This window comes from Malaclemys terrapin, chromosome 12, assembly GCF_027887155.1.
Source record: "Malaclemys terrapin pileata isolate rMalTer1 chromosome 12, rMalTer1.hap1, whole genome shotgun sequence".
NCBI lineage: Eukaryota > Metazoa > Chordata > Testudines > Emydidae > Malaclemys > Malaclemys terrapin.
Genome location: NC_071516.1, coordinates 3,117,891 through 3,144,322, shown reverse-complemented (window position 1 = coordinate 3,144,322; position 26,432 = coordinate 3,117,891). Strand labels below are relative to the sequence as shown.

The window sequence follows — 26,432 nt, the reverse complement described above, 5'->3', positions numbered from 1 at the left end:
CCCCCTTCCTAGAAGAAAGGCTGGAGAGACCAAAGCTAAGTCTGACTAATTCACACGGGCTGGCCCACCTCGTGAGGGGAGCACCGGGATTCAGGGAACGGGATGAAACAAAGCTTGCCGGCACAGCCAGGGTTAATTTGCTTGACTCCACCCAGAGTTTCTGAGCAGTGGACTCCGCGTTGAACCTGACTTCTCAGGCCTGGCAGAGGTACAAGTGCCGTGCAGATGCAGAGTGGGTCACTTCCCAGCTGAGGTGGAGCCTGAAGTGTTTCTGAGTGGTAAACTCCAGCCAATTTGTTTGCAAGTTGGTTTGTTGTTGTGGGATTTTTTGGAGGGGTGTGAGGGTGGGAGGTTGGGATCTGCATATAAAGGACGAGCTCCCTGGACCGGCCATCACTTCTGCGGCACCATGATCCCAGCAGTGGACTGAGCACTGCCCGGGTCTTCGATGCTCCATTCATGCCACCTTCCAGCTTTGCTGTGTGACTGCTCGAGCCACTCGTGGGATGTTGTGAGCTCTGCTTTTGCAAGAGCCACTTTCTCTCCCTCCACCGCCCTCGCTCGGTCTGTATCCGACAGGAGGCACGCCAGCCGCTTGGATGATCTGATTCCTTTCCTGCCCTAAATTACTCCTGCCCAGATGCAGTGGATACTTTTCATGTTGCTGTTATTCATCAACTCCATGGAAATGCTCCTGCAGAACAGAAGGAAGAAACAAGGTACAGTACACGCTGCAGTTCGCCTTTCTAGCTTGACAGCAACAGGCAGAGCTGTGCTCGGGGAGGGCAGCCTGGGCTCAGAGAGAGACCGAGCAACTGGAACAATTGGCAAGTGGGGCAAAAGAATAATCAGCTGCCAACATTATCGCCATAGGACGAGGGAGGCACGCGGGGGGCATTTTAATTGTACCTGGAGCTGAGCCAGATGGTTAAGTTATAGGGGACGGGGCACGGAGCAGTGCAAACCGAGAGGCCGGGGCTAATTCACGACAGCAGACACAAACGTTGCCGTTCGATCCCTTGGTGTGCCCCTCGTCGTTAGCTCGCTCTCGTCCGTACGGTGGGGCGAATACTTCCCTGCTGCGCGGCGCTGTTGTGGGGTCAGCTCAGCTGGGGTTTATAGAAGTGCCCGGAAGAGGCAAAGCCCAACGGGAGAGGTCTGTAGATTATCGAGCAGGTCATTCTGGGGAAGGGGGGATGGATAGTTTAGCTGACTGTCACTTGGAGAGCTTGTGCGAGGGATCGGAGGGCAAAGCAATGGCTTTGCGATAGTGCAGAACTGGCTGGTTTTCATGGCGATTCAATGTTTTGTGCAATACCTCGTCTCAAGAGTAGGGGAGCAATACCTACCATGGCGGGGCCCCAGGCGAGTGGCTGTGCCATTACAGAGCACTGAAATCCCGCGTACAGCAGATTGGCCGCCCAGCCTTTCCAGTGTCGATATTTCTGTTTGGGTGGGGAGGGTGGGAAAGTCAGGGCCACGGCTCCTCACTAAACAGATTCAAACATTTTGGTCCAAATTCATCCCGGGTGTCATCTCTGAGTCAACTGCACCAAGGGTAAGTTTGGCTCTTTGAGGTAAGTTCTACTTTGGTGAACTTCCCTAGTCCGTTCCGCTAGCTGGGATTCGTTGGGTGAAACAGACGTTTTGAGCCTGGCTTTGGGGACCGCGAGCTGACTGCTGGCTGAAGGCTCGGGCTTTGCTCTTCCCAGCTGCTGTTGCAGATAGATCCCCCCATGAAAGAACAAACCTGCTCAGAGAGACCATTCCTGGCCACAGCCCTCTCTGCACCACCTGGCTGAAGAGTGGCCTCCTTTGGCATCTCCTTTCTGCCACTGCTGATGTCTAGCACTTACGTATGGTCAGAGCCAATGTCCAGCACTGGGTGAAGATCATATTGACTCTGGCTCGAGGCACGGCAGGAAGTGCCTCTCACCTGCACATAGGTAGCAAAAGGGCGTCAGACAGATCCATCTGAATTCTGCAGCCATCAGGATTGCCCCTGTTTTTATACCTTGCCCTGTGTCCTGAACAACTCCCTTTTGTAATCAGAGCCTGCTGGAGAAGTGACCAGTGTTAATGGGAAAAGGGCGACCGAGTTGCCTCATGGGAGTCAAATCAATGTTCTCTGTTTTTATTGTGTGCTTTTGTAAAAGGTGTTGAGTTGACGGGCGGGTGTTCATTATGTGTTGTGCAAGACAGATCCATTGCAAAGCCCTGTGATTGCACATGGTATGTGCCAACCATGCTGGAGGCATGTGCCAATGTTCTTCATGTTCTGAAGATTCAATACAAAAGGCCAGATCCTCAGCTGGTGTAAATCCATGGGGTTCCATGGCAATCAATGGGGTGGTGCTCATTTACGTCAGCTGAGGAACTGGCCCACTGACTCTGCGGTGTAGATAAACAAATGGCGTCAGTTCATCTCGTATTTAAAATATTGCACAACGGACGAACACAATATGTCTAAGACAAATGGCCCCAAGGCTGCGTAGCCAAGCAAAGTTCGCTGCACTGCTCATGGGAGAAACACGGGGAGTCCAAGGCTTTTGCTGCAGGGTCCAGTAATTGCCACTGGCTGCTCTCATCCTGGGACGGGGGGATAGGGATCCTGGAGTCTGGTCCATTCTCAGTCTCTCCAATTACCATTTTCTTTCATCCTTCAGCTGGTGTTGTGTGAAGCGCGTTCTGAGAGCCAAACAATACCTTTGGGATTGTCTCTGGCTGCAGAGACTAACCAGATGCCAAACGTTTCCTCTGAGAGCAGTAGTGAGGCAGGCAAGCATGCCTCTGGGATTCTGCATGAAGTCTGTTACGGGGGGCTTGTGAGGAGCGAGCCTGTAAAGAGAATTTGCTTTAATCAAGAGGGGCAAAATATGGAGACAGATTCTGACCTCAGTTACACTAGTGTAAGTCTGGAGAACCCCCCTTAAATTCTACAGAGAAACTTCAAACGTACACCAGCATACCTGAGGTTAGAATCCGGCTCGTTGTCTGTGATTGTGGGAGGGATGGTTTTCGTAATGCTGAAAGGAGTCTGGACTCCTGGGTTCTGTTCTGACTCTGCCACTGACTATCTGCCTCCTGTGGGCAAGTCACCTACCCTCCTCTGGGTCTGATTCAGATTTCACTTACATGGGTGTAAATCAGGAATTACTCTCTACATGTGAATGGAGTTCTGGCAATGCCAAGCCACTGCAAGGGAAATCAGAGCCGTGGCTTAGCAAACACAGGTACCTTGGCTCCAGCCAACTTAGAAATAGCAAGACCTGATATAGTGAAACATTAGGGAGTGAAAGAAATATTTAAAAACGATCACTGATGATTCAGATGCCTGCGATTGCTCATGGGCCCAGGGTCCCCCTTATGGTCCCATAGAGACTAACAAATTTATTAGAGCATATGCATCCGAAGAAGTGGGCTGTAGTCCACGAAAGCTTATGCTCTAATAAATTTGTTAGTCTCTAAGGTGCCACAAGTACTCCTGTTCTTCTTTTTGCGGATACAGACTAACACGGCTGTTACTCTGAAACTTATGGTCCCAGGGATTTGACCTTCAAACAATTCTCGGTTATTGTCCACACTGTAGATTTAAACCTTCACAGATCCATCAAAGAGTGATAGCGCCAGCCAGTAGATGTACAGTGGTCCAGCAAAGGGAATTTGGGGAACACGTCAAAAGGAAATATCCTGGGGGACAAGGGGAGTTCTTTACCCAGGATGCCTAATTCCTCCTTCGAAGGCACGTTGGCTATTTATAGCTCAACTTCAAGCTACCACAAGGCTCAGATATGTTCTCTATTCAGCTTCTAGTAGATCATAGGATGCTTCACAGTGGTTGGTACAAATGATTCTGGGTGGCATAAATTGAGCAATGAATAGATTCTGCGGAACAGCTGCCCACGACCAGAGCAGCAGGGCTATCGAGGGTCAGGACTGAAGTCCATTGGCAGAGTAGCATAGCATGGGACAGCCCTTATGCACCGCTTCCCTTACATGAGGCCAGAATTCTCAACCTCAAACACTAAGGGCCTGATCCAAAGCCTTTTGTGGCCAATGAAAAGACTCCCATTGAGCTCAGTTGGCTTCAGATCAGACTTTACCTGCACACCCCATCTTGTATCTCCTAGACTCCTAGACTTTCAGGCCAGATGGGACAATCGTGATCATCTAGTCTGACCTCCTGCACATCACAGACCACAGCACCTCACCCACCCACTCCTGTCACAGACCCCTAACCTCTGGCTGAGGTACTGAAGGCCTCAAATCATGGTTTAAAGACTTCAAGATACAGAGAATCCACCATTTACATGAGTTTAAACCTGCAAATGACCCGGGCCCCATGCTGCAGAGGAAGGTAAAAACCCCCAGGGTCTCTGCCCATCAGACCTGGGGAAAATTCCTTCCCGACCCGAAATATGGCCCTCAGTTGGACCCTAAGCATGTGAGCAAGACCCAGCAGTCAGACACCTGGGAAAGAATTCTCTGTCGTAACTTAGAGCCCTCTCCACCTAGCGTCCCATCTCCCGTCGCAGTTCAGGTCCATGCCACTGTCGGCAATCTCATCACACCATCCCCTCCATAAACATACCAAGTTCAGTCTTGAAGCCAGTGAGGTTTTTTGCCCCTCTGCTCCCCTCGGAAGGCTGTTCCAGAACTTCACTCCTCTGATGGTAGCTGGGTCAAGTTTCCTTTCCATCCCTCCCTCTCTGAACTTTACAGGTGAGAGAGTGAGTCATCAGCTGGGTGTAGCTCTTGCTCGGTTGTATCATTGGCTCCCTCTGCTTGAAAGAGTCACTGAGATCCTTTCTGCTCTTCTCCCTAGGGGCTCTTTTGCTGGACAGTTCCCCAGTAGCACAGAGCCGAGCAGAGGAGGTGTAGCAGCATGACCCTGGCTGCTGGATGTTAATACAGAGCCTGAAGTGTCTGTGGGAATAGGCCAGCCCCAGCTACTGGGATCTGACTGAGACCCGACCGAGAGAGAAGAGCCAAGAAAGACTTTTAGGCTTGTACGAATTGGTGCGTTAGCCACGCAAAACTTCCATTTGCTCTCTCAGCCAGCTCGTGTACCAACTAGGGCTCCGCCCCAGCGAAGCACCTTTGCTTCTGCTTAGCTTTCAGCATGTGAGGAGTGGTGTGCTGGATGGGAGCCAGAATCCCCGATGCACTCACAGTCTGCGAGTCAATCAGACCAAAGACCTCACGTGCATAACCAAGGGCTACCGTGGGATTCTCGCGTCCCTTTTTCTCCTAGCATCAGCATCATCAATAACAGAGCTACGCCCCCCTGCAAAATGTGAATCTGAGGGATTTGGAGCCTGGGGCTCTCATGATGGGACCTGTAAACTCCATGCACAGCTTGGGAGTGCTTGTGTCTGGGGGGGTTGGATTGGGACCATCTCTAATGACTCCACACCCACCCACCCATATCCAAGGCAGGTGTGAGGCGTGCAACATAAAATCAATACTTGAAAGAATGTTTCTAATTACAATCGCTCCTTTTGGCATCAGTTATTTCTTTGCTGGCCTCACTCCCGCTCTCCCTTCTTCCACAAAACTAATCCTGTTTCACATGTTTCTCATGCTGGGGGTTATGTCTAAGAACATATAAGAGCGGTCATATTGGGTCAGACCAAAGGTCCATCTAGCCCAGTATCCTGTCTCCCGACAGTGGCCAGTGCCAGGTGCCCCAGAGGGAGTGAACAGAACAGGTGATCCTCAAGTGATCCATCCCCTGTCGCCCATTCCCAGATTCTGGCAAACAGTGGCTAGGGACACCATCCCTGCCCAGCCTAGTTAATAGCCACTGATGGACCTATCCTCCATGAATTTATCTAGTTCTTTCTTGAATTTTTTCTAAGGCTTCCCCCCATCGTTATATGCATGGTTCCCATTCATGTTGTCAGGGCTGGTGTATACCTCCCTCTCCCCACCTCGGTGCTTGGAAGGGACAGTGCTAACCAGTGCATCTCACTTGTTCTCCTGCTCGCTGTTGAAGTTACCAGTCTGGGCCTTGAGTTTGCTGCTCCATTCCCTTCCCTCTCCCAAAAATGTACACGCCCCTCTCCTCAGCTCCGGAGGATTGGGTGAAATGGAACCTGACTCCCAACCACCCTTGGTTCAAGGGACGACTGTGTGAAACCCACACCTTCCCGATGGGGGCTGCAAAATCAAAACGCACTTTCCTCAGCCCATCCCTGCTGAGACCCAAGGGGTGGGCCCAGCCCTGCAGCCCCGGCTTAGGCACAGCTCCCTCTGCCTGGTCAATGCACTCCAAAACTTTCCCCACACCAGTTTGGAGTCTGCACGAATCAGATGTCCGGTGTACATCAGGAGGAATTCCATTGAAACCAGCAGAGCTACGCTGGTGCAAACGAGGCCAGGATCAGCACCAACACTCGTGTTTTCTCGCCCTTCATGTGACTTTACGGGACGTGGCCAAACTCACCAAGCAGAGTGGGCTGGTGCCCAGAAGGCAGAGGGCTTGCAAACAGCCTGTGTGGGCTGCATGGGGGGGATGCACTACTCTAAGCTGCTTCTCTTAGAGCAGCTAGAACTCGGGAAAGGAAACTGTTTTGTTGGTGACTTCTCCATGGCTAGGTCTATGCTACAGGCGAAGGGTGTGATTGGCCCCCCTCGTGTCGCTCTCATGGAACCAGCGTGAGTATAAATAGCCCAGAGAGCGGCAGCGGGGGCCCGGCTGAGCGGGGCTGAGCACAAACCCACTGGTTTCAGGCCAGTTTCTATACGGCGCAGCTGGGCCCTGCCTCCACGACGCTCCCTGTGCTGCTGCTACACGGCTGTCTATACTCGTGCTAGCCCGCTGAGAGCTAGTGTGAGCATGGGTACACGCCGGGCATGAGCCCCTGGGACAGGCATGGCCCTGCACTCCTGCCTTCTCCTAGAAATGGCTTTGATCCCCCCAGTCTGTAACACCGCAGAGCACTGGAGTTGTGCTTTATCAGCCCTCACCCTCGCACAGTCCTGGGCAGCAATTCTAGTGTTATACAATCATCAGAGAGGGGAGAGATTGCTCCATGCCAAGATCTACCTGTACCCCGGCATGGCTCGGCTCGGCTCTCCTGCCACTTCCTTCCGGTGCTCCTTTCCAAGTCTGGCAATTAACGGGCTAATTATCCCCTTAGCTCTGCCCCGCTCAGGCTGAACTAGTAATTAGCCACCCCTGCCCTCAATCAGGCCCTCTCCGGGGGAACTAATTGGATTTACAGTAACCAGTGCTGGCTCAGCTTCTGGTTCTCAGCGCTCTGTCACATGCCCATGGTTCGTAGCATAGACGTTGTCTGTTTCAGCTGGTGCCATCCCAAGCTAGGCTGGGAACTACAAACTTCTTTCAGCTGCTCCGCTCCCAGCTCCCAAACAAATTGTCGACAGGGAATGCAAAAAATATCATAAAAACCTAAAAGCGCAATAGACACTCGTAAATCCCTCGGCATTTCAGTGAAGTCCCTCCAGCTGCAGCTAGGAACACAAATGTTGCAGGCATTTAGCAAATATGTAATGTCGACCATAACAACTTAATGGGTCCAAGGTGCATTATTAACTGGAGGGGAAAGCCAAGCCATAGCGAATCCTCGTGGCCACAGTGAGCCTCCTCCCAGCACAGCGTGGTGCCAGTTTGAGTCCCTGGGATCTGAAAATGGGGCTGGGGGGAGACAGCAGCCGCGGCAAATGCCTCTGTGTAAAAGAACCAGGCCCGGGAGCCAGGACAGATGCTGCTTTGGGGCAGTCAGCTGGAATGTGGCACCGGGGCCCTCGCCCCCAAGGAAGCTGCCGGGTTCTCCCGGGGGCTGCGTCCCTCGCTGTCAGGCAGCGCACGGAGGTGTTTGTGCTGAAGGGAGCAGCTGAGGTTTCATCTCCCCCCTCCTCTCACTGAGCAACAGGAATTGCTAAATTGTTACCTGTACCTGGGGTTTCTCTATTGTCTTCAGAAGTTTCTCCCAGACCCCCACTCCCTCCAAATGCAACAGGGCCCAATTCCATCTCAGTGACACTGGCGTAAATCAGGAGTCAATCTACTTCAGTTACTGGTGATACCCTAGTGTAAGGGAGAGGAGAACCTTAGGGCTCCTTTCATGGGAGTGTCGCCAGCAAGCGGCCAGTAAGCAGTGGCTAGCATTCTTCAGCTCTGTTCGGTGGTCCTCACGTCTCAGTGGGTGCTGGGGATTTGGCATGAAAGGCCTGTGGCCACTGCGCACCTACAGAGCCCTTGACATTTTCAAGGTGCCCCAGAACCATTGACGAATCAACGCATGGCATGGAAGAGCTGGGACCCTCCTGTTACAGATGGGGAGCCGAGCTGCAGAGAGGGGTAGTGACGAGACCCACACCTTTTCCTCTTCCAGGCCTCAGCTTGCCCCATGCAATGATTGGCAGCAGTGCCATTCATTCAGCATCGTGGGTTGGCTTGAGATTTGTCTCGTGAAACTGACCTCACCCTTGGGAAGGCAACTCCCATCCTTTCAGGTATTTATAGCTGTTCCTGTATGTTCCACTCCATGCATCGGATGAAGTGGGTTTTAGCCCATGAAAGCTTAGGCCCAAATAAATGTGTCAGTCTCTAAGGTGCCACAAGGACTCCTCCTTGTTTTTGCTGATACAGACTAACATGGTGACCCCTCTGAAATCTCTCCACCAAGGGGTAAACTGAGAAGGGACTCTCTAAAGGAGCCACTTACAGCAGCCCCTCTGCCCTGGCCACTGGGAACGTGTCTGAGAGTGGACATGGCTCCTGGGAGGGGGCAGCCAACCGGCATCCCTCATTGCCCAAGCCCAGCAGCGCTTCTGGAAGCTGTAGCGCCGAGCTCGTCTGTTTGGACTGTAAGCTCTTTGGGGCAGGGGCTGGGGACTCCCTTGCGGTGGTACAGTAGCTAGCCGTAGTGAACGTGGTTAATGAAGGACATCACCCCCCTCCCACCTCCACCTGCTTTTGCTTTCCTGATACACTGTCCACCTGGTTAGTGCCCCACTCCTCGCATTTGGAGCTGCTGGGGGTGGGGGAACCTGCATGATTCCCCTCTGTAGTGATGCCCCTGCCAGGGACGCTCCACTGAGGGCTTGATCCAGAGTCCGTGGGAGTCACTGATCTCAGTGGGGTTTGGATGCGGCCCTGTGTGAAGACGGACTGACGACGGGAAGCACGGGGGCTTTGGAGCAGAAGCCCGTGCTGTTATTCTGAACCGGCTACTGCCCAGGAAACAGAACCTGCTCTGGAATGCCAGCTGGCTGCAGGGGGGAAGGGGATGTTGGAAAGGACAGTCACACACTGGTGTGCGAGGGGTGGGAGGGGGAGATGGAGATGGAAGCACCAGTGGTGCGCGATTCGACTGTAAGTTCTTCGGGGTAGTGACCAGATCACACTGTATCTTCCTATAGTGCCTGGACACTGAGGCCTGCATCCTGACCGAGGATGCCAGCGGCTATGGAAATCCGGGTAATAGATAATAATGGTGATCGGCTCAAGCTGCCAGCCCCACTCTGCGTGTGCAAAGCCCCTATGAAGTTGTTCTGGAGGAGGATTCCTTTCTCCCTTAACTGGGATGTGCTGTAAGCAACATTACAGACCGCTGGGAAACCCGTATCAAAGACCCGCCCTTGGGGGGCGCAGCCCCTGCCTTAAACGGCCTCTCACAGCGGCCCAGGCTCTCCACAATGTAAAACCACAACAGACTGGGCCCGGGTAGAGCAGCATCCTCTCCCAGGAGAGCTGCTGGGGCATTCTGGACCCCCGCCTTAATGCACAGACAGGACACACCCACAATTTGAGCACAATACTCTGCCCATTGCACGCTAGGTACTGCTTACGTAAAATCCCAGGCAACGTGTAGATCATACTAAGCAATCAATTTGCAAATACCTAGAAGATAATAAGGTGATAAATAACAGTCAGCATGGATTTGTCAAGAGCAAATTGTGTCAAACCAACCTGAAAGCTTTCTTTGACAGGGTAACAAGCCTTGTGGTTAGGGGGGAAGCGGTAGTCCTGGTATATCTTGATTTTAGTAAGGCTTTTGATACTGCCTCGCATGACCTTCTCATAAACAAACTAGGGAAATACAACCTAGATAGAGCTACTATAAGGTGGATGAATAACGGGTTGGAAAATTGTTCCCAGAGAGTAGTTATCAGTGGTTCACAGTCATGCTGGAAGGGCATAATGAGTGGGGTCCCGCAGGAGTGGTCCTAGGTCCGATTCTGTTCAGTATCTTCATCAATGATTTAGATAACGGCATAGAGAGTATACTTATAAAATTTGTGGACAATACCAAGCTGGGAGGGGTTGAGAGTGCTTTGGAGGATAGGATTAAAATTCAAAATGATCTGGACAAACTGGAGAAATGGTCTGAAGTCAATAGGATGAAATTCAATAAGGACAAATGCAAAGTACTCCACTTAGGAAGGAACAATCAGTTGCACACACACAAAATGGGAAATGGCTGCCTAGGAAGGAGTACTGCGGAACGGGATCTGGGGTCATAGTGGATCACAAGCTAAATATGAGTCAACAGTGTAATGCAGTTGCAAAAAAAGAGAACATAGTTCTGGGATGTATTAGCAGGAGTGTTATAAGCAAGACATGAGAAGTAATTCTTCCGCTCTACTCTGCGCTGATTAGGCCTCAGCTGGAGTATTGTGTCCAGTTCTGGGCGCCACATTTAAGGAAACATGTGGACAAATTGGAGAAAGTCCAGAGAAGAGCAACAAAAATGATTAAAGGTCTAGAAAACATGACCTATGAGGGAAGATTGAAAAATTGGGGTTTGTATAGTCTGGAGAAGAGAAGACTGAAAGGGGACATGATAACAGTTTTCACGTACATAAAAGGTTGTTAAAAGGAGGAGGGAGAAAAATTGTTCTTCTTAACCTCTGAGGATAGGACAAGAAGCAAAGGGCTTAAATTGCAGCAAGGGCGGTTTAGGTTGGACATTAGGAAAAACTTCCTAACTGTCAGGGTGGTTAAGCACTGGAATAAATTGCCTGGGGAGGTTGTGGAATCTCCATCATTGGGGATGTTTAAGAGCAGGTTGGACAAACACCTGTCAGGGATAGTCTAGATAATACTTAATCCTGCCGTGAGCGCAGGGGACTGGACTAGATGACCTCTCAAGGTCCCTTCCAGTTCTATGATTCTATGATTCTAATCAGCGTCACATTTTGGTCTCACTTATGACTGGGGAAGCTGGCAGGCAAATCAATGTCTTGGCAACATGAAAAATCTGTGTTGATAACACATGTGCCTTTCAAATGCTTTATAGGAAGAAAAGGGTTTACGGGTGGGATGCTGATCCTGCTTACTTTGGTAAATCAGGAGTAGCTCCTCGGAAGTCAGTAGTGTCCTGTCGGTGGGCAGTGAGATCAGAATCTGGATGTTCGTATTTTAACTGGTTAGGTTTTGGTATCAAGTGTGGCTCCATCTTCTCTGAGATTCTTGTCAACTAACATTCCCTGGCACGTGTAGCAAAGCCTCCTTTTCACTGGTTCCTTGGGTCACTTAACATGACTTTCACCGTCGATTTAATTGGCTTTAAACTCTATTTTGCTGGGACACATCAGAGCCTTAGGCAGGGCAACCAGGACAGCTGGAACCTACATTTTGTTTAAGAACCGATACCATTGTTAAAGTTGCTGATGACCCTTTTATGGTTCTTTACACTCCAAAAAACAACATGCACGTTCCGTACACTCTGTTGCAGCTGTATGTACGATTACTGCATGCAAACACATGCAGCTGCAGGGCAGTTTAAGTGGAAGATGCAACAAAAGTGCCCAGAGAATCAAGGGCCTGATCCAAACCTCTTTGAAGGGAAAGGGAAGTCTCCCAGTGGGCTTTGGATCAAGCCCCAGAGGTATCACTATAGAGACTCTCTCAGCCCCTGGGATTTTTATTTTGCCCATTTTGTTTTTATTAAGCTTTGGCTATGTGAAAAACCTGGCTTAATGCAATAAGATCCATCACCGATTGAATCAGCGCTTGGGGGCACACCAGCGCTTCTGGTGCAGTTACCGCAGAACATAAGATCTCATTACAAATATTAAATGTCTAGCCCTTTATATGAACAAATGCCCCCAAACCCTTCTCAGTGTGACTAGACGCAGCTGTTTGTGTGTGCATGTGCGGTGCCTTTAGATGACGAAGTAGGAGTGCATTTTTGTACCTGGACGGGGGCCTCCCTTTTAATATGGTTTAACGATCCCATTGCTGGTGGTTTCAGCAGAGCCATCCAGTGACTCTGGGGTTGTGGGTGGAGCATGAGCAGAATAAACTCAGCTTTATCCCCATCCCAGTCTGGGTCCTATAGAAGATACTCACGAGCCTTGGGATCATTTGTGTCCTAAAGAGCTTCAGGGCCACAGGGATTTTAGCCAGGCTGCACGTTTTCACACCCACTTGTGCCCACATTTCGTTGCACCCACAAATATGGACACACGCCCATTTTGCACACATAACTCAGGCAGCTGGGTGGCCAGATAGCAATTTGTGGGTGCAAGCCAGGGATCCACATGTGGCAAATGGACGCAGGGCCCCTTCTGAGATCCCAGTCGGATCCATGAGCCAAAGGGGGCTGCGACGTCAGAGGCAGGGGCTGCCCTGCCAAGGTGCCTGAGGCAGACAGCCTGAGTTCCTGAATGAGGCCGTTAAACTCGAGGCAGGTCGGGCTGAGGGGCTGAGAACTGGCTGAGGCACCGTGCGAAGACAAAACCAAGCCGCTTGGACTCTGCTCTGGGGTGAGTGGGAGCCCACATTCTGCTGGGAGCTGGAAATAAAGTTTTGAGGTCCAGGTACAAATCAGCCGCACTCTGCATGTGTGTGTGTGTACACGCATGTGTGCGTGTGCATGTGTGTGTGTGTGTGTGTGTACACGCATGTGTGCGTGTGCGTGTGTGTGTGTGTGTACACACATACAGGAGAACCTCAGAGTTACAGACACCTTGGGAAGGGAAATTGTCTGTAACTCTGAAATGTTCCTAACTCTGGCTCCAGCAGTTCACACTCCGGGCCTGGGCCAGGTTCCAGGGGCAGCAAGGCGACTTCCTTGTAGGCAGCTTTATGGCCGGCAGGGGTGGGAGGTGAGTCCTCCCAGTGGGGGCGGGGGTGTGAAAACAGCACCCCCCCGCCCCAGCCAGGAGAGGGAGGCAAAAACAGCAGCCATGTCTTCCAGGAAAGCTGCACAGACCCCAGTGCTGCTCCTGCGCCGTCTGTCTTGGCTGGCCGTGGGGTCTCCCAGCTTCGCCTGCGAATCTCAGCGTCCCCATCTCTGGGGCTGCCCAGCATGTGGGGTGGGGACAAGTGGCCCAGATGTGCCTACCTTTCAGATGCAATACAGGCACAGTACTGTACTTGGTTTTGGCGGGGATGGGGGGGTTGTTTTGTTTTTTGTCTCCCCTACTGCCGGATTGGTTACTTCCCGTTTCACGTGGTGTCCGGTTGACCAGTCAGTCCGTAACTCTGGTGTTCATATCTTTAAGGTTCCAGTAGTAGTGCAGTGTATATTTACTAGCCCGTTTTTCTCTTCAAACCGGCTTTGGCCTCTCTCATGTTCGTGTCAAAGCCCTCGCCTGGCCGGTGCCAGCACCTGGGCTAACGGGGATGGATTCATAGAGGGCAAACATCACCTCCAGTAACTCTAAGGCCCCTCCCCTTCCATTCCCTTCCCTTTTAACAAGTGTGACACCACTGCTGCAAGGGTTTCTCCAATGGGAGAAGGGGATGTAACGGTTAGAGCAGAGGAAAAGGATTCAGGACTCCTGGGTTCTTTTCTTGCCTCTGCTTTGTGGCATGAGATTGGTTATATTGTTTAACATCTCTGTACCTCAGCTTACTTATCTCCACCATGGATGTAATACCACCTCGCTCCAAGGGTTAGTTAATATCTCTGTGGCGCTTTGAGGTCCTTGGATGAATGGTGTTACGGAAAAGCAGATGTTATTGAAATCAGAGCTGTCCCTTGGGTATGGTGAATCGGGGTGACTGCTCCGGGCCGCGCGCATTGGGGGGCTAGGAGTGCCTGGGGGGCCAGGCCAGCCTGGGGGTGGGGTTAGGGATGCCTGGGGGGCCATGCCGGCCTGGGGGTGGGGTTAGGGGTGCCTGGGGGCCCAGGCTGGCCTGGGGGTGGGGTTAGGGGTGCCTGGGGGGCCAGGCTGGCCTGGGGGTGGGGTTAGGGGTGCCTGGGGGGGCCAGGCCGGCCTCGGGGTGGGGTTAGGGATGCCTGGGGAGCCAGGCTGGCCTGGGGGTGGGGTTAGGGATGCCTGGGGGGGCAAGCCAGCCTGGGGGTGGGGTTAGGGATGCCTGGGGGGGCCAGGCCCGCCCGGGGAGTTAGCAGGGGGCCTGGTGCCAGGTCTGCACTCACCAGCAGGAAGCGTGCGTTGTATTTCTTTTTCTTGCTCGCCCGCCACTGCCAGCGTCCTAGCGCCACCGGAACATGCCAGCGCCAGGCTGACCCCATCCATTGCCCTTCTGCCCCAGCCCCTCCCTTTTCTGGGAGCCCCCAGCACAGGGGGCCCCCTCGCCCCTAACACAGGTGCCATCCTGTGACTCTCCATCGTCCCTCGCCCCCCAGCACTGGTGTCCCCTCCCTACACCAGATTTCACCTGTATAAAAAATGATAAGGGGGGGGCCCCATACAGGTCCCGGGCCCTGCACCTCCCTAGGGACGGCCCTGGTTGTAGTATTGGGCAATAAGACGATGCCTGGCTCTACCCTTTCCTTTGACATTTAACAGGCCTTGGCTAATTGTTTCAGGTCAGGGAATATTTTTAACCACTAACTGATCCTTGATTTAACATGCTTTAGGATATGTGCAACTGTTATTTAATTGGTTAAAGATGCCTCCCACATGTACTGCATTATGGGCACTAATTAGATAAGGTTATTCATTCACAGAGGGACAAATCTAGCAATCTTTGCGAAGCCCACAATTCAGCTAAGCACTTCAGCCTGTGCTTAAGTCCCTCTGAAGCCTCGAAGTTAAGCATGGGCTTAAACGGGTTGCAGAATTAGGGCCTGAGTCTGTATTTTACTTAAGCAGCACTCCTATCAACCCCAGAACTCACCGAACTCCATGGGAATTTGGCTGCCTATGGGCTAGGCAAGGACTGCAAGGTTTGGCCTGTGCTGTAAATTTCATTTTGTATTTATCACCCGTCTCTCCATGGAATGTCCTGGAAATCTTCCCCGTAGAGCCCTGCCTGGCATGTTTGCTGCACCAGAATTTATGGAGCTTTACTCCTGCGGTACAGAGGTGGTCAGTAAAGTTCATAGTTAAGTAACTTGTGTGTCTCAGGCCTTTGATTTTACAGAGCAGCTGGTGACTGGTCACACGGAGCCACAGTTCCAAAGGGTTCTAACAACAGTCCAGGGATGTCTGAAATGTCCCAGGGTTGACGCCAGTGGTTTTGTGGGTGTGTATATTTGTGTGTGACCCTTCAGCCCCCATGTGCATGTAAGTGAAGGACGAGACTGATCTCTATCTCAGCTGGTGAGGTTAGTTAATGTCTGTGTAGTGCTTTGAGATCCTTGGGTGACTGGTGTTCTGGAAAAGCCGATGTTATTGTAGCACTGGCCAATGAAAAACAAACAGGAATGTTGGACACACAAAGGGAGGGCTGAGTGATGGTTGGTGAGTGATTCAGAGAAATCATTACAGGCAGACAGACGCCAGGAGCTAAGGAGAACGGAGCCCATCTCTTCTAGGACACTCGTTCAAATACTGATCGGTGAGGTCCAAAAGTCAGTCCCCATTTCTCAGCCTGTGTGAAACCAAAGGGTGTCCTAATTCCCGCCCGCCCACCCATCAGGACAGCAGACAGCCTCGACAGAGGCCAAGCCCTGGACGGAGACGGAGGCTGGCACCTGTCCTGCGGTGGACGTGGTTCCCCGAGTAGCAGGCGGCTGGCTCTGCCTACGGATGGAGTATCACTGGTGGGGGCTGTGGGACTGACGCATCCTTTTCCTGGTGTTCTGTCTGCAGCGTTCAGTCTCCAGGCCCCAGCAGAGTGGCACACGCAGGCACGTTGTATGCCATCGCCCAGGCCCGGTGCTGGGAAGTGGGGCTTAGGAGTGAGAATTTTAAAGGGACAGAGTAGAGAGTAGGAGGCCAGTGCTGTGTAGACAAGAGAAGTGTGACTGGGGAGGCAAAGCTGAGAGCTACCGCCTGGCATAGGTGCCGACTCTGTGGGTGCTCTGGGGCTGGAGCACCCACGGGGAAAAATTGGTGGGTGCTCAGCACCCACCGGCGGCTCCCCGCCCCAGCTCACCTCCGCCCCCTCCCCTGAGCGCACCGCATGCCCACTTTTCCCCCCTAGCTCAGGAGCGGGCTCAGGGCTGGGGCAGGGGTGCAGGCTCCAGGATGGAGGTTGGGTGAGGGAGGGGACTCAGGATTGGGGCAGGGGGTTGGGGTTCGGGGTGCGGGGTGTGGGGTCCCAGCGGCGCTTACCGCGGCTCCCAGGAAGTGGCCGCCAGGTCCCTGGGGCCCCTAGGTGCATGGGCAGCCAGTGAGATTCCGCGTGCTGCCCTCACGCCCGCAGGCACCGCCCCCGCAGCTCCCATTGGTCATGGTTCCCAGCCAATGGGAGCTGCTGAGCCGGCACTCAGGGTACAGGCAAAGCACAGAGCCTCCCTCGCCGCCCATGTACCTACAGGCCGCAAGGACCTGGCGGCCGCTTCCGGGAGCTGCATGGAGCGAGTGCAGGCAGGGAGCCTCCCTTAGCCCCGGGCCCCACTGCGCCGCCGACTGGACTTTTAACAGCTCGGTCAGTGGTGCCGACCGGAGCCGCCAGGGTCCCTTTTCGGCCGGGCGTTCCGGACACCTGGCAACCCTAGCACCTGGGCGTGGCCTGCTTGGAGTGGCTGAGGAAAGGTTTGATCCCCTCACTGCCTGCTGCAGGGATTCTTGTACCTTCCTGTGATGCAGCTGGACGGACCATGGCTAGTGACAGGCGACAGCTCTAGATGGGCCTCTGCACTGACCCGGCCTGGTCATTTCTACACTTCCATCCAACACCCACAGGCGCCTTCCTTGGCTGCAGTGGGCCCTGGAGCCGAGCCAGACAGCGCCGCAGAAACGTAGGTGCGAGAGCACAAGCTCGGGGCCAGGTGTTCTCCCGTATCAAGGTGAACACGTGGACACGGGAAGGAGCCCGTGAACACGTGGACTGTCCAGCTGAGTTTCTCTCAGGCTGGGGGCCTCTCTCCGGCCCTTGAAGCGTCCCGATGTTCAGCTCCCACTGGCAGCAGTCACATGGGACCCTCCCACTCCCCTCCGACACTGCATGCTCCTGGCTAGCTTCAGGAGGAGTCCCCAGCCCCAGCGTCACACTTGGGGATCACTCAGTACTTAAGGTGCTTGCAAGAGCTCTCTGCTTTATTCTGTGTCCAGTTCCAACGGGCTGTGCCTAGAACAACCCCCCCAGAGCTCCACAGCCCCGCACCTGGACTCTGTCTGGGAAGTTCAGCCCTTAAAGGCACAGCCCCTAATTCCGCACCTCACTAGCAGATGCTATGGGGATGAGCGGCAGTTGAGAGCCCCTCGGTTTCCAGCTAAGGGGGACGGTGGGGCTGGATGCTGAGTTTGGTGCCTTTTGGCTGAAGCGAGGGAGCAGGCTGCAGGGTTAGCCCAGACTCTTCATTCAAACCAGCACCTAAGCAGCCCTCCACCAGCCTATTAGTTAGCTCCACTCCCTCCTTCCCTGGCTTCTCCCCGGCATTCTCAGCCATCCCTGCACTAGCTGGAGCAATGGTCAGCCCAGCCTTGGGAGCTGGGGATGATGTAGGACAAGAAAGCCTGGGGCAGTTTGTTCCTTCCTATTCCCCCTCCCCCTGCTCCCGGCTCGCTCAATGCACCAGCTGATGGCAACAGCCTCTCTTCTCTGCCTTTTTTCTCTTGCAGCGAGCGCTGGCTTGTTTGAGAACTGCACGGGCTGCGTCATGTGCTCGGAGGATAACGGGTGCATTGCCTGCCAGCAGCGTCTCTTCCTGCTGATCTGGAGAGATGGGATCCGCCAGTATGGGGCGTGCGTCCACGCCTGCCCACCTGGCTACTTCGGGCTGCGAGGCCAAGAGGTCAACAGATGCACAAGTACGTAGCTCTCCTACCAGCTGCAGCGCTCACCTGCCATCCAGAGGGGGGCGCTCAGCTCCCTCTTGCTTCGCCCTCCCCCGCCATGCCCCACCTTATGACAAACAAGGCGCGGGCCTTTCGGAAAGGGAGAAGTCCGGATTTCTCCTCTTCTTTCCCGCCTAAGAACGCTGCCCCTCCAGTCAGCTTTACATTGCATGGGGAGCAGGGCGGTCTAGTGGTTAGAGCAGCAGGCTGCGCGCTAGGACACCTGGGATCTATTCCTTGCTCCATCACTGCTCTGCTGTGTGACTGGAGTAAGCCACCTCACCTTTCTGTGTCACTAAAATGGGGGTGGGATTTTTCAATGGGCTTTGAGATCCCCGGGTGACTAGAGGTGCCCTGCTCTGTCGTCCCTGTTGCCCTAACACTCCTCTTGCCAGCCGAGGGGCGGCTTCACTGACTGGTGCCCTGTGCCTCCCTGCAGAGTGCAGGTCGCCAAACTGCGAGAGCTGCTTCAGCAAAGATTTCTGCATGAAATGCAAAGAGAAGTTTTATTTGCACAAAGGGAAGTGTTTCAGCGCGTGCCCGCCGAACACCACGGCCCAGCCCAGCACCAGGGAGTGCCAGGGTAAGTCTCGGGTAATCTCTGCCCCTTCTCCCTTGGGACGCTCCTCCCTCTGCCCTTTCCCATCTCAGCTGATTCCTGAACAATCCCGCATGGGCCTGGGATCCCCCAGCACCAGATACAGGATTTCAGTCCAGAGCAACTCAGGTTCCAGGCCTGATGCAAAACCCACTGAAATCAAAGGCAAGGCTCCTATGGGCTTCAGTGAGCTTTGGCTCTGGATTAAAGGGGAAGGGCATGTTTTCCCACAGCCGCAGGCTGCAGTCTCTACAAGTCCGTCCACAGCGTTTCTTAGCCAAGCTCTGGCCCCGCCCTCAAGCTGTGCTCGCACGCATCTGGCTGCCTGGGGTTTTGTGCACATAAATCTGAAATTCTGAGCATGCGAAAACTTGGCCGAGCAAAGTGTGTCTGCAGGAGGCAGAAAGGCCACTGTTGCATCACTGCTCTTTCCTGCCCCTGCCAGAGATGTGTGAGATGGGACCCTGGAGCGAATGGAGCCCCTGCAGCAACGAGGGGAGAACATGCGGCTGCAAGTGGGGATCGAAGACCAGGACGCGCGAAGTGGTCAGGAGTACCAAAGAGGAGGTGCTGACCTGCCCGGCCCTGCTGGAATCCAGGAAGTGCAGAATGAGGAAGCATTGCCCTGGAGGTGAGGAATGGGGTGTGAAGGAGATGATGCCCAAGCAGGCTGGCCAAGGAGACTGGATGTAGTCCTTATATTTAGAGCCACTGGGGGGAAATTCAAACCTTGTTTATGTCCCTAAACAACCAAAGAGAAGGGGGCTGAGTTAATATGATTTCCCCATAGCAGCACACCTATCGTGACCGGGAAGCCTTGATCGCATCTTGGAAATCAGCCCAGGCGCATGTCCATAATCCATCTGGCTATGAAGAAAATTGCGCTCACACAAGCATCCACATGTGTGAAGCAATCCTGGAGCCAGGGCCGGCTCTGGCTTTTTTGCCGCCCAAGGCAAAAAAGCCTCCCGCCGCTCCCTCCACCCCGCCCCCCAGCGTGGCAGGGGAGGGCGCCGAGCCCGGCCGGAGCGCCAGGGGGAGGACGGCGAGCCCGGCCGGGGCTCCGCTCTCCCGGCGGCCGGAGCCGGAGCACCGCGCCGCGCCGCCCCCCTCCAGGTGCCGCCCCAAGCACAATCTTGGTGGGCTGGTGCCTGGAGCCAGCCCTGCCTGGAGCTGGCCCTGCAATCCAGCCCCTTACACTCCCATTTCCTGGGGGGTTGCTCTGCCAGTCTAGCCCACCGCTGTGCTGTGAACACCTGGCTGTAGCTCGAAGGTCAAGCAGAGAGAGCCAGGAAGTGTCTATAACCGATCAGACTTCGCTGGGGTAGACCCAGGAATTGAGTGCAGGTCCCGCTGGGGACGCCGGCACAGCCCGCTGCAGCGAGCTGCCGGCCTAGGCCAACAGCTGTGGGCGCATGCTAGCTGCGCTAAAAATAGCTGTAGCCGTACCCTTTGTCCTCAGGCCTATGCCAGAGCCACAAGGCCTTCCTCTCCCCCGATACGGGAGGAGGCCAAACCAGAGGAAGGGAGCAGCCACTTGCTCTGTTTAGTCATTTGCAAAGCTCAGGGGTTGCGTTCAGGGTATTTTGTTAAACATCAGAATAAAGACAACGGCGTTACACAGCGCTGAGCGCGCCAACTGGCTCACTTGTGGGCATGTGGCTTAAGGCACTAATCCATACGGGTCAGACTGTGCCTGAATGACTAAAGGCTGGAGCCTGACAAATGAGCCCCTGGATTCTAGGCCAGACGCCACTACTGCCTCACGTGACTCTGCTGTCTGCCTCAGTTTCTCCATCTGCCAAATTCCTGGCTCGGAGAGGTGGAGTGAGACATCACTGTTTTGAGGTCCTTGGATAAAAGGCTTTAGAGAGCTGCAGAGTATTATACACAGGCATATTTGCTAAATTAACATGGAGTATTTGAAAGGTGATTTCTGATCCGTGGCTTGCAAAATGACCCCTGCCAGGAGAATTGACCCAAGGAGGTTTTGGCTAAATTGGGTTTTACCACTGTAATGTCCCCTTGACAGGCCATGAAATCCATCCTGCCCCCTAATTCCCAACTTATCCAGTCCCGTTATCCAAACTGGGGAGTCTCCAGCTTCAAGGATAGCCTGCTGCTGAAACATAGACCCTTCTCTTGCCACCATCAACCTGTATCCAGCCGTCGCCACTTTCGAGTTTCCCAGACAAGTGCAAGGGATTCTCTGCTTAGGAATCAAATCTAAAATCCTGGTTGTGGATCTTTGGGCCCAATAGAAACCAGAAGGTAGCTGAGCTCACTCTTGGATGTGATTGGCCGGGCTGTGAGTGTTCTTAAGAACTGGCTTGTAAGGAGTACTGGTCTGTCGCCCTTGGAATGAGATCCCAGTTCCTGGCCCCAGCGTTTGAGTGATTTACGGCTCTGAGCCGGGGCTCGCTGAGTGAAGAGCACATTGCTTCAAGTTACAAAACCCAAACGGGGGAGACAGCAAACGAGCGATCAATCGATTGATCAATAGCTCGTAAAAGACGTGGGGAAAGAATGCAAGGAAAGGGGGAAAAGAAAGGGAGACAGGACTGATAGAGTGGGGAAAGGAGGAGTGAAGGGCTGAAGTAAATAGAGATCTGGAGACTGAGCATAGAGAAATTCCTCCTCCTCCTCCTTCTTGGCCCTTTCAGCTTGTATTAGGATAATAAGTCACAAATATTTTCCGCTAATAACGATGCCTATGAGCAGCGATCTTCCGCTGGCTCATCATTCCGGATAACTCGGAGCATTGGGGAGCATAATGGGAGCCAGGTGGCATGAATTTAGGGGAAATGTTGCTTTCTCCTCTTTCTCCTCCTCACCCAAGCTCTGAAAACTGGTGACAACTGGGTGTCCCTGCTCCTGTGCGCACTGCTCCTGAAGCGGGATGTTCCACTGGCACTGAGCCAAGCTGGTGTGTGTGTGTGTCTCTTGTGTTGTGTTGTGTGTCTTGCTTTGGCTGCTCCTCCCTGCCGCGTGCGCAATTGCATGTTTATTAGTCACTGACCTTTCAAAACAATGTGCTGCTCCATAACAACAAACCCCTCCGTCTCCTACTGTGCCGAATAACAGATCCAGGCAGGACAATCCATATGTCGGCTTGGAGGGAGCCTCTGTCAACAATCTAGACTCGGCCCTGGGCCTCCTGGCCACCATCCGTAGAGTGTTGGCACACAAGATCCCGGGGGCTGTGATGCTGAAGAGGATGATTGATGGGTCATCGTAGCTGTTGCTTCAGAGCCACCACGTCAGGCATGTTCCCAAGGCCTCCCCCAATCTCTGTTGTAGAAAGGCGTCTGGCCTCAGGGGTTAACATGGACCCAAAAGAGGACAGAATAACTAGGGCCCTCCCCGACTCCGGGGCAAGAGGCAAGGGCTAGTGAAAGGAACGAGATGTTGCGGCGGCATCAAAAACCTCGGGTGACTTCTCTCCACTTCGCGGGAGGAGCAGCCTTCCCATCCGAGCCACCGATGAGTCAAAGTTTCCTTTGATGGCTCAGTGTATCCCCCCGTGGATCACAAAGCATGGAGTTGGAGCAGCCCTTTGAAGCTACCAGAGCAGAGCCGGGGGAGTTTTAAAGGCAAGGGCTCCTTTCAAACGGAGACGTTGGAATGGGGATTCTGCCTCCCTACGGGGCAGTCGCTGGAGCATCAGTTCTTTCCAAGGCCGTCAGTGAATCTGATTTACAGACGCTGTTTGGGGGAAGCTAGGAAAGGCTTTAGCTTGTTGTCCTCCTGGGCCTTGACAGCTCAAGGTGACATCATCGGCTGGATTCCACCCTGGGAACTGACATGAAACAAAACGGAGAGGATGGGCCGTGATCAACGCTGCCGGAACACTGCCGGGGTAAGACGGAGAAGGGGAAAAGAAAACAGACACCCAGCAAGGAAAGCAGATGTAGGGAGAGGAAAGGCAGAGAGTTGGGAACAATCCTGCGCAGTCCCTGGATCAGAAACCCCACGGGAACAAACGCCCAAGCAATGGGTCCATCTTGTCAAAGCTCCAGACACAGTCACAAGCTCACACCTTGGTTCAGAGAGTGAACTCACCCTGGACACTGGGCCTTGAGCCCACCAAATTCCAGCTCTGGGGGGTATTCAGCAGTGCATAGGCCCCTAGCTAGTTTTCTGCCCAGAGGCGTAGGTGAGCCAGACAGAGGAAGAAAGGTACATGTCTGAAGAGACCAGCCAGGAGGTTTGTGTGTGTGTCACCGCCCGTGCCTTCTGTGGCCATCTCTTTAGATCCCCGCACACCAAGCAGTGTGGCTTTGATGGCACAGTCGAGGTGCTACGGGAGCTTCCCCTCCCCGGCCTGTGCAAGCCACGCAGAGGCCGAGGCTAGTGCTGTGACCAAGGGCTGTGTCATTCCAGAGGTGGCGCTGTTCTCTCTGAATTAGTGGTGCACGGTGGGGCTCGGAGACACTGGGCACCCTTCAGATGAAGCCTAAAACCTGGCACCTGACCACTGGTGCCTATAAAAATTCTGTGACCCCTTTACAAGATCAGGGGTGTCAACCCTGGTGTCATGACCAAATTCCCAAGGGGCATTTCCACTTCACCTTCTGAACCCCTTCCCCCTGCGACTGAACGCAGTGTTCTTCACTTCCTGTCCTAAACTGTCCCGCGACATGGCTGTTAAATCCCAGATGGGCAGGGCTGACAAGAGGGGAGGAAAGGGGGGACAAGGGTACTAGGGTCCCCCCAAAACCTGGGTACCTGGGGTGAAATGGGAGAGGTTGGACCCCAGCCAACATGATGTGTTGGGGCCCCAAATTTCTCTCAATGAGCCTGTAGAGGTCTCTGCTTCTGTGTGATCAATGAACGGGCCCCCAGGGATAGTTTTTGTATATAGGCTTGTGGAGTTTGAAAAAGGCTTTACAATGACAGGAAACACATAGGGACTTGATCCAAAGCCCATTGAAATCAATGGGAATCTTCCCTGTTCTGGTTCAGGCCCTAGGTAGACTGTCCTCTCCAGGAATGGGTGGGATTGTTCTGGGTGAACATGCATTTGTGTGTGTAGAAACCCGTATTGCTTAGGGGGCTTTGACGATTCCCCCCCGGTGTGAACTTCCCCTTCGTGGCGCACGCCAGCAGAGACAGGAGCTACTGCTGGGGCGGACAATCCGGGAGCCAACTCGCTCGGGGCTTGGCCGCGTGGCTGGTACCACAAATGAGAAGAAAAATGCAGAACGAATCTTCTGCTACATGGGAAGCCCCGGCAGCCGGGCTCCTCGCAGCGGAGTGGAGCTGGGAGCAGCTGCGGCGAGGAGGAGCACCAAGCAAACTCTTCTCATGTGTTCCCAATCGCCCCGGGGTGCGTCAGATGCTTTCACCGTCAGCGAAAGTTCCAGGGATGTGAGGAATCTGACAGGGCGCCAGGGTCCTCCTGGCATTTTATGTTTCTCCTCTTTAATATCCCTCCCTCCAGCTTTCCCATGTTCCTCTTTCCAGCCCCCATTGACCCTGGGTCTACACGGCAGGGGTGGGGAAAGGGCTCCTTTCCCTACTATGCTGGGGGCTGTTGCACAGAGCCCCCTCCACAGGCTGTCTGGGAGGGACACACCCTCCTCTCCAGGCCCAGGATGGAGCCTGGCTTGATCCCCTTCTCTCCCAGCACGGGGGAAATCTGCCGGAGCAGGGACAACAGCACATTGGCACGGAGGCTTGCTGGGCAGAGCTGAGAGGAACGTTTGACCCTGACCCAAAGCCCGCTGAAGCAGCTGGGCGTCTAGCCACCGAATCCAGAGGGCTTTGGGTCAGGGGGGGTCTCTCTCCGTTAACCACACAGCCCAAGTCTGCTCCTGAGTGCCCAGCCCCCTGCTAGAAAGAGGGTGGGGGTCTCAATTGTGCTGCTCTCATGTTCCTCTCTATGGCAGAGATGGGTCCGAAGGGAGGCCCCCCATTCCCAACACAGAAATGCCGGGGTGCCCGAATCCCAGAGGCAGTGCCCAAATCCCAGAGGTGGGCCCATCTCTGCTTTTATGCCTCCGCTACGGTCACCCAGGGAGTCTGGGACAGAGCAGGGGTTTGAACCTAGGTCTCCTGAGTTCCAGCTCAGGCCATCCTTTGTTAGCTCAGTATAACACCCCTGGGAGGTCAATAGTATTATCCCCACTTCACAGATGGGGAAACTGAGGTCTAAACAGAGCGATTAAATAACGACCCCAAGGGCACAAAGCAAGTCAGTGTCAGACTTGGGGAGGAGAACCCAGGAGTCCTGCTGGGCTGGATGGAGGGGTGGGGCTCCCAAGCGTTCCCGGTTCCCAAGCCAACGAGCGATCCTTTCTGTGTTTCAGAGAAGCCCGAGACCATCAAGAAAACAAAAAGGGAAAAGAAACAGAAGAAGCAGAAGGCAGATTCGCTGGCATGCACCTAACCAGCATCCTCACAGGTGGGACTCCGGGAGGCAGCACTGGGGGCGGCCCCATGGGAGAACCGTGGGGCACAAAGGAGGTCTTCACCCTGAGGTCTCAGCAACATTTCCTTTTCCACATTTGGTTTTCCACCTTTTCCAGCCAGAGAATATTGCACAATTCCCCACCACCACCACCACACATACACACATCCCTACATGCTTCTTTGGAGGACGTTTATGGCCTGTGAAACATTTCCTCTTGCAGCCCGACTGCGAAAGCAAAGCTCTGTTTTCTCCCCTACCCCGGATGCACCCTCACAGTTCGGCTCCTTCTCTGGTGCAACCAGAGCCAGCTGCTGTAGGGAGCCAGGTGACGCTGGCTGGGCCGTGGTGGGTTTGCACCCCTGGCTCAGTTACCTGCCCAGTAAGAAGAGTTACAGAACAGCGCCGAGCGTGGCCTGCACTGCCAGGGGGAAGAGGAGCTTCGAGTCTGGCATGGGACGGCCTCCTCCTCCTCCTCCTTTACAGATGGGGAATGCCTTGAGAGCAAAGGGGCGAGTTATCCCGCGCGGCGCCATCACCCAGCACGGCTAAGCTGCAAAAATGACCAGCAGGACATTCGATGGACCCGGGCCTTCACCAGCTCTTCTGGAGCTGACGGGTGGGAGGTTCTCCTTTCCCTGGCAGGCTCGTCCCCTGCCTCCAGACTGGATTTCTGTGGCGGGTTCCCCACCCATCCAATGGAACCGGAGCAGAATGCTGGCAATGGACCGCGCCGTAACCAGGAGGTGGGAAGCGGCCTCTCTTGGAGAGCCCCATCATTGCTACATTACAGCACAGCTGGCCATGCCTCCAACTCCCACCCAGTACCTTCAGCCCAATTACGTGGGTGCGCAGCGATCTGAACGGCCCCCGTGCCAAGCCTCCCAGCCTTTCCCCTCCAACTCTTTCCATGCCCGCTGCTCCCACAGACCCCTGCTCGGGGGTGAGTGGGGGGCAGACGCTTTGGTTCTCTCCTGGGGCCAGCTGTCCATCTCGTCTGTGTGAGAAATGAAAGCGTCCACGGGGGAGAGCCGAGTGACTGAAAAACGGGGACATTCCCCGGGCAGGAAATCTCAGAATTGTACCGGGCCCTGGCCACGCTCCATCTTCCTCCCCAGGGCTGTGATCCTGCCAGGTGGCGAGTGCCCTCAGCTGCCCTGGCACTCGGCACAGGATCGGACCAGACTCCAAATACAGAGCGCCAGCATCCAATCCCGCAGGCCTTACTCAGGTACCACTCCCATTGCCTGCATAAGGGCTGGGGGATTTCCTCTCCCGGACAAACCGGGGCAATAGAAGAAT

General features: G+C 54.1%; 1 protein-coding gene across 1 annotated transcript; it reads left to right on the top strand.

The window, feature by feature from the left end:
- Positions 1–425: 425 nt before the first annotated feature.
- On the top strand, positions 426–25,211 carry RSPO4 (R-spondin 4). Its single transcript, XM_054045914.1, has 5 exons — positions 426–719; positions 17,905–18,093; positions 18,560–18,703; positions 19,164–19,349; positions 25,030–25,211. Exons 1-5 carry the CDS (start codon positions 641–643, stop codon positions 25,107–25,109), a joined length of 678 nt encoding a protein of 225 aa, XP_053901889.1. The 5' UTR covers positions 426–640; the 3' UTR covers positions 25,110–25,211.
- The last annotated feature ends 1,221 nt before the right edge of the window (positions 25,212–26,432 follow it).

Bases quoted from the DNA above. Each gene is read 5' to 3' on its own strand.
- RSPO4 (XM_054045914.1), top strand. From the start codon at position 641: ATGCAGTGGATACTTTTCATGTTGCTGTTATTCATCAACTCCATGGAA. The intron at 720-17,904 runs GTACAGTACACG...TTTCTCTTGCAG, and splicing joins GAACAGAAGGAAGAAACAAG to CGAGCGCTGGCTTGTTTGAG. The intron at 19,350-25,029 runs GTGAGGAATGGG...TCTGTGTTTCAG, and splicing joins GAGGAAGCATTGCCCTGGAG to AGAAGCCCGAGACCATCAAG.